At 52.3% G+C, this 15,053-nt stretch overlaps 6 protein-coding genes across 6 annotated transcripts; 2 read left to right on the plus strand and 4 right to left on the minus strand.

Annotated features, from left to right (window-relative positions):
- Positions 1–59: 59 nt before the first annotated feature.
- HSV2 (Phosphatidylinositol 3,5-bisphosphate-binding protein) lies at positions 60–2,560 on the minus strand. The gene is made up of 4 exons (XM_062908785.1): positions 1,666–2,560; positions 1,469–1,507; positions 943–1,397; positions 60–880 (listed from the first exon to the last, which is right to left on the minus strand). Exons 1-4 carry the CDS (start codon positions 1,772–1,774, stop codon positions 353–355), a joined length of 1,131 nt encoding a protein of 376 aa, XP_062771936.1. The 5' UTR covers positions 1,775–2,560; the 3' UTR covers positions 60–352.
- CDC11 (Cell division control protein 11) lies at positions 2,441–5,226 on the plus strand. Its single transcript, XM_062908786.1, has 7 exons — positions 2,441–2,880; positions 3,075–3,150; positions 3,240–3,356; positions 3,427–3,514; positions 3,580–3,717; positions 3,775–4,242; positions 4,294–5,226. Exons 1-7 carry the CDS (start codon positions 2,866–2,868, stop codon positions 4,553–4,555), a joined length of 1,164 nt encoding a protein of 387 aa, XP_062771937.1. The 5' UTR covers positions 2,441–2,865; the 3' UTR covers positions 4,556–5,226.
- Positions 5,227–5,276: 50 nt separating this feature from the next.
- QC763_122230 (uncharacterized protein) lies at positions 5,277–6,396 on the minus strand. The gene is made up of 2 exons (XM_062908787.1): positions 6,220–6,396; positions 5,277–6,167 (listed from the first exon to the last, which is right to left on the minus strand). The coding sequence occupies exons 1-2, from the start codon at positions 6,332–6,334 to the stop codon at positions 5,293–5,295; spliced, it is 990 nt and encodes a 329-aa protein (XP_062771938.1). The 5' UTR covers positions 6,335–6,396; the 3' UTR covers positions 5,277–5,292.
- A 565-nt stretch (positions 6,397–6,961) lies between these two features.
- On the minus strand, positions 6,962–8,088 carry QC763_122240 (uncharacterized protein; the record flags this gene model as incomplete). Its single annotated transcript, XM_062908788.1, has 2 exons — positions 6,962–7,627; positions 7,687–8,088. 2 exons carry the CDS (start codon positions 8,086–8,088, stop codon positions 6,962–6,964), a joined length of 1,068 nt encoding a protein of 355 aa, XP_062771939.1.
- A 96-nt stretch (positions 8,089–8,184) lies between these two features.
- Positions 8,185–11,176, plus strand: QC763_122250 (uncharacterized protein). Its single transcript, XM_062908789.1, has 4 exons — positions 8,185–9,446; positions 9,503–9,596; positions 9,656–10,356; positions 10,421–11,176. Exons 1-4 carry the CDS (start codon positions 8,742–8,744, stop codon positions 10,559–10,561), a joined length of 1,641 nt encoding a protein of 546 aa, XP_062771940.1. The 5' UTR covers positions 8,185–8,741; the 3' UTR covers positions 10,562–11,176.
- A 106-nt stretch (positions 11,177–11,282) lies between these two features.
- QC763_122260 (uncharacterized protein) lies at positions 11,283–14,016 on the minus strand (the record flags this gene model as incomplete). The annotated part of the gene is made up of 3 exons (XM_062908790.1): positions 11,283–12,057; positions 12,125–13,702; positions 13,764–14,016. 3 exons carry the CDS (start codon positions 14,014–14,016, stop codon positions 11,627–11,629), a joined length of 2,262 nt encoding a protein of 753 aa, XP_062771941.1. The 3' UTR covers positions 11,283–11,626.
- Between the last annotated feature and the right edge of the window lie 1,037 nt (positions 14,017–15,053).

A 15,053-nucleotide genomic window follows, 5' to 3' on the forward strand; every position in this document is an offset into this window, starting at 1 on the left:
CCTGGATGCTGAAAGAAAACCCAAGTGTGGTGGTCATTGAAGTAGAGATTGAATGGAGCCCTGGATACTGACAGGAGACCCAAGTGTGTTGGTCATTGAAGAAGTGCAACGAGTTGATAAAGATACCCAAGCCATGTTAATACAAAACTACACATTGAACCAGCCGCTAATGTTTGCTGGAGAATGATGCCATCAAGTAAAATGCCAAATAAACGCCTGCTGTTGAGCCCAAATTCCTGCCGCTGATAACCTGCCCCCTTCCCATAATTCCATGTAAACCATACCCCCTAAACAAGCAATGCCACCCACACTAACGCCGCGCCAAAAGGTCAATACGTCGAGTAGTCCCCTCCTAGTCCGCGAGATATCTCTTCCAGCCCGCCTTTGCTAGAGAACGTTTGCCCCCTCCCTCATCCTTGATGATAAACTTTTCCCAACGAGCGTCAGTGCCAGCTCCAACTACCAGCAGCGAAGTGTCGTCAAGCCAACCAATAACCCCTTTTGGCAGCCTCATAGTCCCAAGTGTTGAGCTCTCTGTGAGAAGCTGGTTCGCACTAGAGGGTTCATCACCCGCCTCGAAGGGGTGTGTGGCAAAGGAATAAGCATCCTTGACGAATCGAGGCATTAAAGGGATCTTGGACAAAATCCCCCATTTCCCTTGATCATTCGCTGTTTCCGGCGCCCCGTCCTCACCCTGGCCACCCAATCTCTTTCCTTTCGGCATGTCGAAGACATGTAGAGTGGACTTGTCCGATGTGCAAGCGAGCATAGTCCCAGATGGGTTGAACGCAAGAGAAAAGATAGCTGCCGGATCGATTCCTCTGCGAAGTTCAGCTATCTTGGCGCAGGTCCTGGTTGAGAATACTCGAATCAGCGTTCCCTATGTTCCAAGTTAGCAAGCGAACACCGCAGCCAATGCCTTGAAAATTAAAAGCCACTTACGGTCTCGCTAGCAGTTGCTATAAGCTCGCCATCCAAACTCAGCTGAAGGGCTCGAATGGCCGCTGCGTGGGCCGGGATGATGCTCACGTTTGACGTAGCAATCTCAACCACTTGCACCTGCCCGGCACTTCGGCCTGGGAATGCGATGATTCTGGATGACATGCGGCAAAGCCCCAGTGGATTGTTGGCCGTCTCGTAGGCTGTGATGAACGAAGGCGGTTTGGCAAACTTGTATAGCCGGACACTGTTCTGTAGCACCACGACTATCCGTTCCTTAGACAACTGAGTGCCCCTCACAGGTGTCAACGCGCTGATATCGAGAGCGGACTTGCTCCTACCCTCGTCCCAGAGGATCAGCTTGTTGGCAGCAAACTTTGGCTTCCTACCCCCACCGACGATGCCCAGATAGTTAGCCTTGCCCATCATCTGAACCAGCCCAACACCCGCGTTGAATTCTGCTCAGGCTCATAGTCAGTCTTCAAAGGGTCAAGAAACGCACACGCAAGACTGATAAGGAAAGACATACCGCGTGCTGTGGTCTGCGTGCATGTTTCCGAGCTGAAGACTTGTCATTGTTAGCGCTGTTGCACAAAGTAGTCAAGTCCAATGGTCGAGTTCAGAGGGAGTGCCATCATCTTCTTGTGTTACAGGAGAGTCGAGAAATGGGTGGAGCACAGTTGATGGGTAGCTCAACGACTCTCAAGACACAGGTAAAGCACTTACTCCGAAACCCTGTATTCAGCCCGACAGCAAAACAGCTGCAATCGTCATTAAATGTTATCGAGAGAACCAGTGGAAGGCTGGTTGTCTCGAGAGGCGGTCGAGTATTCATGACAGTCCCGATTGCCCCGAACCGATGCCGGGGGGTGGTTGCTGATGAAGGTCGGTGCCGAGCAGGATGGGACAAATATGAGCGGATGCAGTGCCGGTCAAAGCTTGATTACGAAAACGAGATAAGAAAAACAAACGGCAACTGACAACGTCGAGATAGATGGATGACGAGGTGTTGTTGTTGCTATCCGTAAACAGGTTGGGCTTGGCGCTTTGAGTGTGTCAGCTGCACTCCGGCTGCTCCTGAGGTTGTTGGATGAAGGAGTTCCAGAGAGCCACGCCTGGCAGCGGCCACTTATACGATCTTTTAACAGGCGAGGTTGACCCAAGTCTGCACAAAAGCTTCCTGTTTCCTGTCCTGTCCAAAATTCACCATTGGCGGAGAGCTGGAACGCAGAAGTGAGTTTTGCAGTCTCAAAGACAGTCACCAGCTTCAACTCCAACTGCGCCAACAACGCAATCGCTGATGCTGAGACCATTGAGACAACAGGACTGGGTGAAATCGAGACACGAGGCCTTGCCAGCCGTTCCCAGCTGTTGCCTGCCTATGAAATGTCCGGGTGGGGAATCTGGGAGTCCCGAGGAAGGGGCGCTTCCACCTGGGGATTTGGAGCGCGCCTTTCCCAGACAGGGCTAGCGCCATGTCATGAACGGGCAACCCCTGAGATTTGCGGGCTGGGGCGGCTGGTCATTACTGCTCCTGTGCTGGGTTGACAGCTCTGGCTGTTAGTGGGCGGTGGTTCTCACTCACTGCCAGAGCCAGAAGTGCTCCGTGCTGAAACTCCTGGGCTCCTGCTGCGGTAGCACCCGCAACAATTTTGTGAAATTGGCATTTTCCGCCTCGATGCCCATCCCGGCCCTTCTCCTTTTCCCAACCCGAACCGTGATCATCCTCGCCGTCGTCCCATTCCTCGACTCCGACGACGCTTGTTGATTCTACACAAGCATTCATTCGAGAGTCCGCCTTTTTGGTGCCTGGATACGCCCAATCGTCTATTAATTCTATTCTTGATTGCCTGTTGAGCGCTCTGTCGAAGGTCGGCGCTAGTTTTACCCGTGTTTCCATACAAGTCGCGACTCCACACCAATATCATGTCTTCTCCAGCCGTACGTCTGCCTTTCCCTGTCCATCCAGCTTCCTCAGTGAAGCCCATAACCCTTCGCATCCTTCGCCCGCAACACAGCTCTCCGCAACCCGCATTTCGCACGTGTGGCAGACCTCAAAACACCCGTTTACACCGAACCTGCATAACTTCACAGCTATGGTTGGAGCTAACAACACGTTGTTTGGCATTGAGCAGAAGATGATCCGCCGAAAGAAGAACGTCAAGAAGGGTATCCAGTTCTGCCTGATGGTCTGCGGTGCCTCGGGAACTGGTAAGTAAACAAACATCAGCTACAAGGCCGTCATGTTTGGCCATGCTCTTGCGCGCACGTGTGGCTGACTGCGCCGGTGATTCTTCTAGGCCGTACTACCTTTGTCAACACCCTCTGCGGCAAGCCCGTCCTTGGCCACAAGGAATCGGATGACCCGTCTACTGCGCACGTCGAGGATGGCGTCAAGATCAAGCCCGTCACCGTCGGTATGCAACCCCTCCCCCCCTCAGGACGAGAACCTGAGGCACGGATAAGCCAGCATCTAACAGTGGATAGAGCTTGAGTTGGATGAGGAGGGAACGCGCATTTCTCTTACCATCGTCGACACACCGGGCTTTGGCGACCAGATTGACAATGAGGCCAGGTAGGTGCTCCAAAGCCCGTGGCAGACAAGACAAGACCGCGTGCTAACTGGTTGGGTACAAACAGCTTTGCCGAGATCGTTGGGTACTTGGAGAGGCAATACGATGACATTCTTGCGGAGGAGTCGCGTATCAAGCGTAATCCCCGTTTCAGAGACAACCGCATCCACGCCATGCTTTACTTCATCACCCCGACCGGCCATGGGTAATTTATCCTCTGCTCTCAACTTGGGCCTGAATACCCTGCTAACATACGCGCTAGCCTCCGCGAGCTTGATATCGAGCTCATGAAGCGCCTTGCCCCCAGGGTCAACGTCATCCCCGTTATTGGCCGGGCCGACTCGCTTACTCCCGCCGAACTCGCAGAGACGAAGAAGCTTGTGATGGAGGATATCGAACACTACCGTATTCCCGTTTACAACTTTCCTTACGATATTGAGGAGGACGATGAGGACACAGTGGAGGAGAACGCCGAGCTCAGAGGTCTTATGCCATTCGCTATTGTCGGATCGGAAGACATCATCGAGATCGGAGGTCGCCAGGTTCGCGCCCGCCAGTACCCTTGGGGTGTCGTCGAGGTTGACAACCCGCGTCACTCCGATTTCCTGGCTATCCGGTCCGCGCTTCTCCACAGCCACCTTGCTGACTTGAAGGAAATCACCCACGATTTCCTCTACGAAAACTACCGTACCGAGAAGCTCAGTAAGAGCGTCGAGGGTGGTGCTGGGGTGTAAGTTAATGCGTATGCTTTTGTGGTGAGATACATACTAATCAACTGCAGCGACTCTTCGATGAACCCTGAGGACCTTGCGTCACAGTCTGTTCGCCTCAAGGAGGAACAGCTGCGCCGTGAGGAGGAGAAGCTCCGCGAAATCGAGGTCAAGGTTCAACGCGAGATCAACGAGAAGCGCCAGGAGCTCCTGGCCCGCGAATCCCAGCTCCGCGAGATCGAGGCCCGGATGCAGCGCGAGGCTGCCGCTGCGGCTGCCGCCCAACAAGGGACTCCTTCCAACCACTCGGAGCCCAATGGCAACCCAGAGTAAACCCCATGATGGTATCAGGTTATCGAAGTTTCACGGCTGTCATACCGATATGGCGAAACTTCGAAACTTTCTAGGCGACCTGATCTTTCTGTGCAGGCGTTGGTTCTTCTGTTGTGTTTAGAGACAAAATATTCCCCCCCCCGCTGCTTCTGCAATTTCTTTTTTTTACCAAGACGATACTAGCTCCAGCCCAAGGCCATGAATGTGACGAGAAACAGAGGACGATGGAGCACGCCCGCAATGGCAGTGACGAAGAGCGACTGGAAAAGGGGTGCGTGATAGGCTGGCGGAAAGGGCACAGGGTTCACGCGGAAGTCATCAAGGGAAGGGATAGATGGTGTCGGCTGGATATCAGATTAGGTGACGAGGTCAAGATTTGGTAGTTCTCTTTTTGGTTCCAGCCGACGCCATAACCAGGGGGTGAGGCAACGGAAGCATGGGCCCCGTAATGCAAAGGAGGGAGGGTTCATTGGGAGGTGGCCAGGCTGTTGTTCTTTCCGTCACGTCTGTCAGCATCAGCTTGCTGGTTATACCCTGAGTCGGCCACTTACTATCTGACTCGCTTTATTTTCCTTTTTTTCTACTATTGGACTTCTAATGCAGATATCACCTAAATTAAGTTTTCATCTCGACGATTTGTACTCTCTTAACAACGCTGACTATCCACCCCTCTTCGCTGTGTGTGATTTACAAATACGAGAAAACCAATGCCCAATCCGCCAAACACCTCAACCTCTTCACCTCCGCAAGCGGCTTTCAACTACAGGCAGCTGAGCCCCGAGAACGGCCAAGCGATCAGCCGCATCGTTCCCCGGGTCCCCCGAATGTCCCGCCACCTTGGTAAACGTTGTCCTCGCCCCGGCGGCATCCCTCTCGTCAATCAGAGCCCGAATAGGCTTGATGATATCGTCGTTCTTAACCGCCGCGCCCTTTGCCGACAGCCACCCGTTTCTGACCCATCCCCGATACCACTTTGTCACGCAGTCGATGGAGTATTGACTGTCCGTTCTGATCTCCACCGACTCGGCGGGGTCAAAAGCCTGAAGCGCGAGAAGGACGGCCATGAGCTCGGCGCGCTGGTTGGTTTGCAAGGGGCCCGGGAGGCGTTTGGAGATGTTCCTGGGGTCGCCGGCGCCGAAGTAGACTCCTATCCCGGCTGTGGCGTGCCTTTTGCCGTTGCCGGGGGCGGCGCCGTCGGTGTAGACTACGATCAGTTCGTTTGGGTCGGGGTTGGGTCTGGCTCTTTTGGCGGGGGGCTCTCTGGTGGCGGTTGAGGTTGGGGGGACTGGGTTCTTTTTGGGGAGGACGATGTTGTTGGTGACGGTGTTTATGATGGGATAGCGAGGGAATGCTGGTGGTGGTGCTGGTGGTGATGGGGAGTTGTCGCGGGCCGGAGCAGGATCATTGCGGTTGGTTCGACCAGGATAGCTGGTTTGAGGCGAGGAATGATCAGAGCCACGTCGGATGAGATTCGTGGTTTGTGGTGTTGGTTGATCAGGTCCCCGTCGGAAAGGTTGGCTGCTGCTGCTAGCCTGCTGGTTTGTCATGTTTGAAGAAGAGCGGCCCGCGTTGAGCCAATCCTGTGCTTCCTTGCGGGTGGGAAAGCTTTTGTCTATGAAGGCCAGTCAGTGTAAGGTATGCATCATGAAGGAAGAGAATCTCACGAATTGCGCCGCCAAAGCCGGTGACTTGGTCCCTGGCCTCATCCCAGCTGGTGTAAACACCGGGCTTTTTGCCGACGCGAACAGCATAAAACTTTGGTCCCCCCTTTCTCGCCATCTGCCAAAGCCTCCAGAAAAAAGAGCGGCGTGCCAGGGTGATTTGTCGCGGATGGCGACGAAGGTCGGCAAGATATACTAAAGTGCAACAACTAACGGACAAGGAATCAACGGCGACTTCCTTCGCGTGTGGCTTGGCGCGTCTTTCAGCTCTTAGTTTCAGTGACAAGAAGGTGTGGTGTGAATAGAAACCTCGCGGAGGCAAATCTGAAATAAATTGATCGAGTTTAGTGGGGTTGGTGGAAGCTGATGCTTTGCTGGGCCCAAGGAAACGATTTCCTCAACACATTCTACGCTATGGCAAACGGCCTACATCAATCACATTTTAAATGATCATTCGAAACCAAACACTATAGATGAAGCAAGCCCATAGTCATAACGGGCCGTCCATTTATTAACTCCTGCCGAAACCAAGAATAGTAATCCCATCAGGTCGAGTCATCCCAAAGCCAAAAAAAAAAAAAACAAAAAAAAAAAACAAAGAGGGAAGCAAACATCAATAATACAAAACGACCTCCGCCCTGTCATACCACGCTCGTCTCTTGATCCCATATCGTACCTTATCGTCCGTCATTCTCAACCTTCCTTCGCCCATTCACCACGACCACTTCTTTAACCGCCGCCAAACTTAGTTATTGTTCTGGCTGTTCAGAATCCGCAAAATGGCCAAGAACAGGTTGATAATGTCAAGATACAAACTCAAAGCGGCAGCGATCTCCTCCTCGACATGGTGCTTCCTCATAACGAGCTGTGTGTCCACGAGGATGTAGCCGCTGAAGATCAACGCGGCCAACAGACCGTAGATGAGCTCAGTGGTGCTGGTGTGAGGAAGGAAGAAGGACATAAACCCGAAGAGGACCAAGCCCCAAAGAGCGCCAAAGAGATATGGCATCCATGAAGTGAAGTCGTACTTGGACTGACAAGCGAAGGCCGTCAAGAAGATGAAGATGCCGCCGGTGAGCACGACTGCGTTGAGTACGATAGAAGAGTCGTAGAAAGAGACAATGACGGAGATGGTGTAGGCTTCAAGAAGTGTGAAGCCGGAGAGGAAGAGCAGATTGGTAGGATATGAGTGACGTTTCCAGTAGGTGAGGATCATGAAACCCATGGAGCCAAAGAGAGACAGCCAGAGAACGGTGGGGTTATTCTGAATCCAATTTCTGTAGCCATCGCTCATGAAGCTTAGGGAGCTCACGAGGGTTGTTGCGAGTATTTGGACAGTAAGAATGGTGTAGACTTTGCGGATGAACTGGTTGCGGATCTCGAGGGTAGCTTCGGCAACGGAACCTCCGAACTAGAGAAGCGCTGTTAGGTCAAGCTGTTGATACAGAATAAGCGCAGGAGTATGCCCACCTTGAAGTCATCGGGGATGTTGTCTTCGCTGCTGCGAGGGGCGCCGCCAAAGAGGGCAGCATTGTCTTGCGCCGAGCTGCTTTCAGCCTGGTACGACGGAGGCGGCTGCGTGTAGAGGTGCGCATCGGGATCTTCCTGCGCAGCAGGCGTATACTTGGCTGTGCTCGCCATTGTGCCTGTTATCAATGTCGGATCAAACTGGTGGTGACCGTTGCGTATAGTTGGCTGTAGATGTTCAAGCGCAAAAACGTTGTCTATTTGTAGGCAATCGGTGTAATACAGTTGGATGAATGACGATGGCAGCCTTTCACGGAGGATGACCCGAGAGAGTGGGGAATGCGCTAGGTGATCAGTGGCGGAGCTGCTGCAGGTAAAGACCAGGTGGATGCCGGAAGGTTCCATTAGCCTGGGGAAGCTCGCCTATTTACATAGATCCCACTGCAGCCAAGGCCGTTTTGGTCCCAAGACCTGCAATAACATTGTATTTCTCTCTCGAAGAAAATAGATAAGCCTCTCTGGAGGTGTGATACCGAGTTCGGAACTGTGACAGTGCACTATATATCTTTTGAAGAGTCATCGGAGTCACTCGGAAAGGGGAGCGCACAGTTGGGCAAAAGCCCGCCGTGAAGACTATGCAGCAAAAGGGTGTAGCGGGGGAGCAGGGGTTAGGGTTCAACGAGACAAAGATGTCCACCGCCCGAACCCCCTGCAGTCAGGGTCCACTGGCTGTACTGGCTTGCAACTCTGTCTGGCATTGGGCAAACGCCGCCAGTCGCGTCTCCCAACGACGTCCGCGAATGTTTCGGGGAATTTACGGCCCGCATTTGAGCTCTACTGAAGTCAACACCTGCTGGAGGGGAGCGTTTTCAGGGTGACCAGCAAACGGAACGATCAATCGACATAGCGGCGCCGGCGGACGGTTATCGAGTGTCTCGCCTTGCGACCTTTAACTTCGAGCCCAAACACCACGAATCCCTGAACACGCAAATGCGACTCCAGCGACGACAACATCCCATTCAAGCAACACGGTGAGCTCGTCCTGAACAGGCGCAGCCATGGCCGGGAATACAAACCGGTACTCGTCTTACACGACAGCCTCTGTTGGGTCAGGATCAGATGGCAAGAATGGCGAGAAGGCGGAGAAGAAGGATCTCTGGAGCTCCATGCTGGACGGGGTAGCCAGCGCAAAGCGACTGCCAGAAAAGAATATTATTTTACTAGGAGGTACTGTCGACTCCCAGCGAGAGTTCTTCGAATCCCTCTCCAACAACGAGCTACGCCGAACCCTTGATCGAAACGCATCTCGAATGCCCCCAGTCGCAAACAGCTTTGCACTGGGGTATACCTACTACGACGTTCTTGATGCCGACCAGGAAGACACCTTGGCTCGCATATCTCTGTACACTCTTACAAACCCCTCGCCGAGCTTCGCGTCTCTTCTCAAGCCGCTTCTGACGCCTCAGACGATACCCAATACCCTGATTGTAATATTACTGGATTGGTCTCAGCCGTGGAAATGGATGCGCCAGTTGCGGGAGTGGATTTTGTTACTCAGGACTGTTCTGATCTCGTTAAGCCATGAGTGTATGGCAGCAATGGAGGAAGTGATGTTGTCGTGGCGCGACCGCGGTAGGGGTGGCGGGACCAACCTCGACGGCACAACGGCCTTGCCAGTCGCGGATGATGGTGTTGCTTTACCCCCAGGTCCTGGCGAGTGGGAGGACGCACTGGGTATCCCACTATGCGTTGTCGCTCAAAATGTAACATCCCATGGAATTGCCTCCTTTTTCGCAGTAGCTAACCTCAGCCTCGGTAGGCCGAAAAAATGGAATACCTTGAAAAAACACAAAGTTGGAAGGAGGAGGAGTTTGATGTTGTGTTACAGTTCATGCGGACAGTATTGCTTAGGCGTATGCTGCCCCTATTTTCCAGAGAAAACAATCGTCACAATGCTAATGTGGTTCCACAGATGGCGCTTCTCTGATTTACACCACCCCCTCTTTACCCTCGCAACTCCCAAGCTTGATTCATTCAAGCCTTGGCATCCACTCACTTCTGAAGAAGCAACCACTAAAGCACAATGTCATCGACAGGGACAAGATTGTAGTCCCCCCCAACTGGGACTCGTGGGGTAAGATCCGTGTACTACGAGAAGGTTTCGACGTGGAACGTGTCAGCAATGCCTGGACCGCCGACCTCGATCAGCCATTCCCACATCCTCAATCAAACGGCAACACGTCAAATGGCGAGCCCAATGGCGAAAGCGGTGAAGCTGTTCACGACCAGGAAGAAGAGGACGACGAAGAACCCCAGGGCTCGACAGTCAGGCTATACGAGCTGTCGGTGCAGGATCCCACAATGGACGCCCTCCAGCTGGCGGGGCGCGACACTCACTCGACCGAGCTTGAAGTAAAGAGCGAGGACACCCAAGCCTTCCTCGGCAAACAGCTCAAGCAGCTCGAGACCTTCAAGAAACAGCACGACGAGACCTTTGGTCAAGACTTTGGCAGCTCCAGAAATAAACCCTTCAAGAAGATTGAGGAGGATGAGGGGGCGCTGGACCCGTATACTCGGCCGACAGAAGCCAAAGTGTTGGAGCATATTGGCCCGGTGCAGTTCAACATGGGCGGTATCCAAGTAGACGCGGATGACATGGTTCAGAGGCTCAAGGTGAGCACCCCGGTGAAAATTTTGAACTCTAATCATACCACAGGAGACTAACATTTGTGTCCAGGACCGTCAAGCATACGGCACCTCCGAGCCAGGCAGCCCAACAGATGAGGTGGGCGCCGAAGCAAACGCCCAAATGGATACCGAAAACCTGCAGGCCTTCTTCCAAGGCCTGATGAACAGGAAGAGCGGCACAGGCAAATGATCCTTTTGCCGATTTGCCAGCTACATACAGTATTAATAACATTCGCATTCCTACATGACAACAACAAACACTCAAGGGGTCAGCCTCTTTTTTCTTCACTTCTTTTCCCATTCATTGTGTGTCGTTGTTAGAAATGGTCGTGTACATGTCTATCTAGCTCCGGTTAAGAGAGGGAGGGAAGGGGGGGGGGCGTTAATATGGATTATGTCACCCCTTGTTTTGGAACAAGAAGATTTAGATACCCCCTGTTTTCGATATGGACAGAATATCTCTGTCGAGATATATTCGTGACTGATGTTTTGAGCCAGAAGCATTGGCCGTCTGTCTGCTCCAAGCATTGCGGTCCCCGTGGTCATGAATGGGTTTTTATCTTCACCAAAAAGATGCGCTTCATGGTAGTTCATCGAGTGTATCTGACGGAGATGGGGGCCTCCCACACAGAGGAGTAGAGGAGAACGCTGTCTTATTTGGTGTCAGGGTCTCAACATATCTCTAATAGGTCCTGAATGATGGGTGATGGTTCTTTCACAGGTGCTTGAGCATTGTATGGCGATAGCCGAGAGGCCTTGGAGCTATCATTTGCCGCACAGTGTTGGGATCATGTCTGCACATGTAGAGAGAATGCTTCATGTTGGCCCTCTGATGCTCCAACCTCACCTGCGTAAACCTGCAAAGCCAGGCACATGCTTTATGTCATGAGATTAGGGCCTCTTCAGCAGTTCTCGGCATAAGAATCTCTGTTTCGACACCTGACCACAGCATGAAAAAGCGAAACACTCAAAACAGCCATTGTGAGTTAGGGAGAAAACACTAAATTCAGCATCTACACGTACCACTTAATTCAACACCCATGCTACTACTAAACAGCTGCCAACTATAAATACATGACCGCTTTGATACAAGAGTCCCGACACACTCAAAAGCTACCTTCCCATGCGTTTCATTCGCCCACTGCCCAAGCGTGCCAGTGCCCGATTCATATATCCCTAATCAGGTCCTGGACCGTCGATATATAACCATGTCTGCTTCTTACGACTTCAACTTGGCAGGCATCGCCAGGTATGACTATTTAGCCTCGACAAGAACCCTTGCGCGACCTCTCGCTCTCAAGCGTAGCTCAGCCAGCTGTGACTGAGCAAGGTCTTGATTCTCTATCCGGACCTCTTCCACTCCCAGTTTCGCTGTTATGACATTTGCCAGGAGGCTCTGGTGTATCCAGTGATGCTCCATGAGCTCGGGGTCGAAAGCCTTGATCGTTTCTAACGCAATCTGCTTATAGCGCTGCTCCGCAAAGATGGAGCCCAGTCTGTAGAGGTTGGAGGCCGAGACGGCGTTGACCGAGGGGATCAGAATGTCCATGGCACTCTTCAAGCGTGGGATGTTGCTGCTGATGGTCTGCAGCTCAGTTGAATAGAAACCGCCAGAGCCAGCGGCGCGTCGGCTTGGGGTACCGTTCACTGCCGATGGCGAGTCATAAAATAGCCGGTTTTGTGCCTCTGGTCCGGTGCGTTAGCAACCAGCTCTCCACTGTCGTCATTTTGAAACATTAGGGGATCGACTCACCTTGAAGATCCTGGGCCCAATTTAGCCACCGCTTACTGAGTGTTGCTTCGTACAGATCCAAAAGACCCTCAATCAAAAAGGCATAATCATCAGCAAAGGCAAGCGTCTCGCTCGGCCCATTGTTCCAATAGCGGTGCAGTACTTTGTGCTGCCCACCGTTTGGGCCTTCGGTGTTGATATCATTTAACCACAAACTGTCAAAGATAAACTGGGCTGCCTTTTCAGCGCGTTTGATATACTCCGCGCTTTTGGAATGGCCAACAGCCTCCGCCGCCGCTTGTGACCGGGATAGTGCTGAGATGACCATGCCGTTGACTCCAGCAATGATTTTCGTATCTCTGGGTGGTCGTACGCGTTCCTTGTCCCTATGAGCAAGCAACTTCTTCTTTGAAGATGCAATGATCCGATGTATCTCCTCAACCGGAAGACCATGTTGAGTCGAGAGCTCATGAACACCGTTACCGGCGGAAAGAATGTTTTGGTTAAGAAACTCATCGGAGGGATCCCGCTCTTGGGGTACATTGCCATCCTCTTGTACATTCCAATATGCGGCAGCGATATTGCTGGCTTCTGGTCCCAGAACCTCGTCAAACTCCCTATGAGTCCAAAGGTAAAATGTCCCGTTTGTCATGTGCTGCTCGCCCTTGCGATAGTATGAGTACGCCGCCTCGCTTGAAATAAAGCCCCCATTTTCTTGCTGAATTGCGGGACTGATCAGGTAGTCGGCCAGACCCAACACAACATCGGCGAACTCGTCTTGGTTGGTTAGTTGCGTTCCTTTTCTGTTTCCAAGCCAGGCGTCAAGATAAACCCCCAACAGTAGGGCGTTATCGCCCACCATCTTCTCAAAATGGGGCATGTTCCAGTCGCTGGTGGAACTCATCCGCATGAACCCTTCACCGATGTGGTCTCTTAAACCACTGTTCTTCATCTTGCTCAACGTCTGAAGCGCCATCTTTGTCGCCCTCTCAACATCCTCGTCTCCTCCAATGACATCGCGTACTGTATCAGGACATTCTCTGAGCCGGAGCAAGAAGGACAGCCGCGCCGGGTTAGGAAACTTTGGCTCCCCAGGCTGGCCAAAACCGCCATGCACAGGATCGAAAAGTTTTGCTATACGGCTTACAGCAAGCTCAACGTGGTCCAGGTCCACCTCAATATCCGAATCGGACGTTGCTGTGGCGTTGGGAGCGCGAGCAAGTGGCAAAGCGCCTTCCTGAACAAACTTTTCTAGACCTTCGAGCTCCTTCGCAGCCTCCTCCCGGCACTTTTGCTCCTTCTCGACCCACAGTCGATGATTACTTTGCAAAATGGTGAGCAGGTCGCATGCCTCCCCATCCTCCCCAACAGTACCAGGCGCAGGTAAATAGGCATTCGCGAAGAAGGGCTCGAGATCGGGAGTGAAAAATAGGTGTAACGGCCAGCCACTGATGCTGTTGACAGCAACGCTGTAGTTTTGGTATATTGCATCGAGGTCTGGTCGCTCCTCCCGGTCCACGATGATCGGGACAAAGTGCTCGTTGAGGAAGGCGGCAACTGTGGGGTTGTGAAATATGTCCCGGGTTGTTATGTGGCAAACTTGGAGTGGTATACGGTCAGCTTTTGTTGTTATTGAAAGCAACAGCGGAGAACAGCTTACGGTGATCAGCCAGAAATCCAATATGCATGTAGATGGGTTTATTTTCGGCCTTGGCTCGGGCCAGAGTTTCCTCGCTCATAGGTTGCCAAGCTACAGGTGTGTCGGCATGAAGGGAAACATATGGGCTCTTGCTTTCTGAGGCGCGGTTCCGTACAGGTGGGAGTTCATCGGAGCCCAGCGACTGGTTTCCTAACGCTGGCGGGGCGGCTCCGTCTGCCGCCGATTGCTGCTGCTGGAGCTGTGCGCTCATCATCTTGAAGAGACTGACAAAATTCCTCCCGATGACACTGTTCAAATGACCTTCTCAAGTCTCAAGGCGGGCGGGTGGTTATAAGTAAGTTGGGACCAGATCGATGACCAGCTGCTTGGTGAACTAAGGCCGGCTTGATTCGTTGCGGGGTAGGTCGATAGCTGTGACTCAAGATCTTGCAGTCGGGTTATGGGTCCAGATCGGAAATCAATATTCACGAGAAAGTTTGATGAAGCAAGTTACTATAGGCTGGCTTCGAAGTCTGGAAACATAGATGATGATAAGCCAGGTCGTCAGAGAAGCCTTCTTGGGGAAGGTTGGGTTGCTGGACACGGAAGCTGTCCTGTGGAGTGGCCCTCAAACCGATGCGCCGGGGAGCTTCCGGCCGGCTAACACGAGCAGGGATATGACGGGATGCGGCTTGCCCGTTGCCGAGCCCCACCTGACGGGAGGAAGATCAACGGCATATTGAGACTGTCGGGGTTATCATCCTGAACATTTTGTGCTACAAATCTGTAGTGTTCAAGTCAACAATAGGGTTGTCATCCTCAGTATATCTGGAGGACGTGTGATATCCATCTTGACTACCACTCCACCGTCCCACATCTAAGCGTTACCGTCGACCCAAAAAGAAGACCCTCGGCATCAGCTGTCGTCATGATTCCACAAGCCCATACTTGACAGGAAACCAACATCCTGATTCAAAATATAAACATCTCATATAACATTCGGTATCTGTATACGTATGATACATGAAGTACCCAAAAGCATGATAACACCGCCATCCATGAACCCTATAAATAGCATCATCCGTGTGAAGCCATTGAGGAGGCACCAGCCGCGATGAAGGTAACAAGGCCAAATCCCGTATCAAGAATTGAATAAACTTCCCCGAGCAGTAAGCACCAACAAAGACAACAAACTATTCCCACATGAAGGAAGACAATGTAAACTCCTAAAATCAGAAAAATCAACCGCAAAGCTACAACCGAGGAATACTCTTCCTCGGCAGACGAAGCAAATGGAAAAACATGCGCCCC

This window comes from Podospora pseudopauciseta, chromosome 1, assembly GCF_035222475.1.
Source record: "Podospora pseudopauciseta strain CBS 411.78 chromosome 1, whole genome shotgun sequence".
Classification (NCBI taxonomy): Eukaryota; Fungi; Ascomycota; class Sordariomycetes; order Sordariales; family Podosporaceae; genus Podospora; species Podospora pseudopauciseta.

Excerpts from the sequence above, each read along its gene's own strand:
- HSV2 (XM_062908785.1), bottom strand. The coding sequence starts at position 1,774 with ATGAATACTCGACCGCCTCTCGAGACAACCAGCCTTCCACTGGTTCTC. Across the intron at positions 1,508-1,665 it reads GCTGAATACAGGGTTTCGGA|TCTTCAGCTCGGAAACATGC; the intron begins GTAAGTGCTTTA and ends AACAATGACAAG. Across the intron at positions 1,398-1,468 it reads CACGCAGACCACAGCACGCG|AATTCAACGCGGGTGTTGGG; the intron begins GTATGTCTTTCC and ends GAGCCTGAGCAG.
- CDC11 (XM_062908786.1), top strand. Across the intron at positions 3,515-3,579 it reads CAGATTGACAATGAGGCCAG|CTTTGCCGAGATCGTTGGGT; the intron begins GTAGGTGCTCCA and ends GGGTACAAACAG. Across the intron at positions 3,718-3,774 it reads ATCACCCCGACCGGCCATGG|CCTCCGCGAGCTTGATATCG; the intron begins GTAATTTATCCT and ends CATACGCGCTAG.
- QC763_122230 (XM_062908787.1), bottom strand. The coding sequence starts at position 6,334 with ATGGCGAGAAAGGGGGGACCAAAGTTTTATGCTGTTCGCGTCGGCAAA. Across the intron at positions 6,168-6,219 it reads CGGCTTTGGCGGCGCAATTC|ACAAAAGCTTTCCCACCCGC; the intron begins GTGAGATTCTCT and ends TGGCCTTCATAG.
- QC763_122250 (XM_062908789.1), top strand. The coding sequence starts at position 8,742 with ATGGCCGGGAATACAAACCGGTACTCGTCTTACACGACAGCCTCTGTT. Across the intron at positions 9,447-9,502 it reads TATGCGTTGTCGCTCAAAAT|GCCGAAAAAATGGAATACCT; the intron begins GTAACATCCCAT and ends CAGCCTCGGTAG. Across the intron at positions 9,597-9,655 it reads GCGGACAGTATTGCTTAGGC|ATGGCGCTTCTCTGATTTAC; the intron begins GTATGCTGCCCC and ends GTGGTTCCACAG.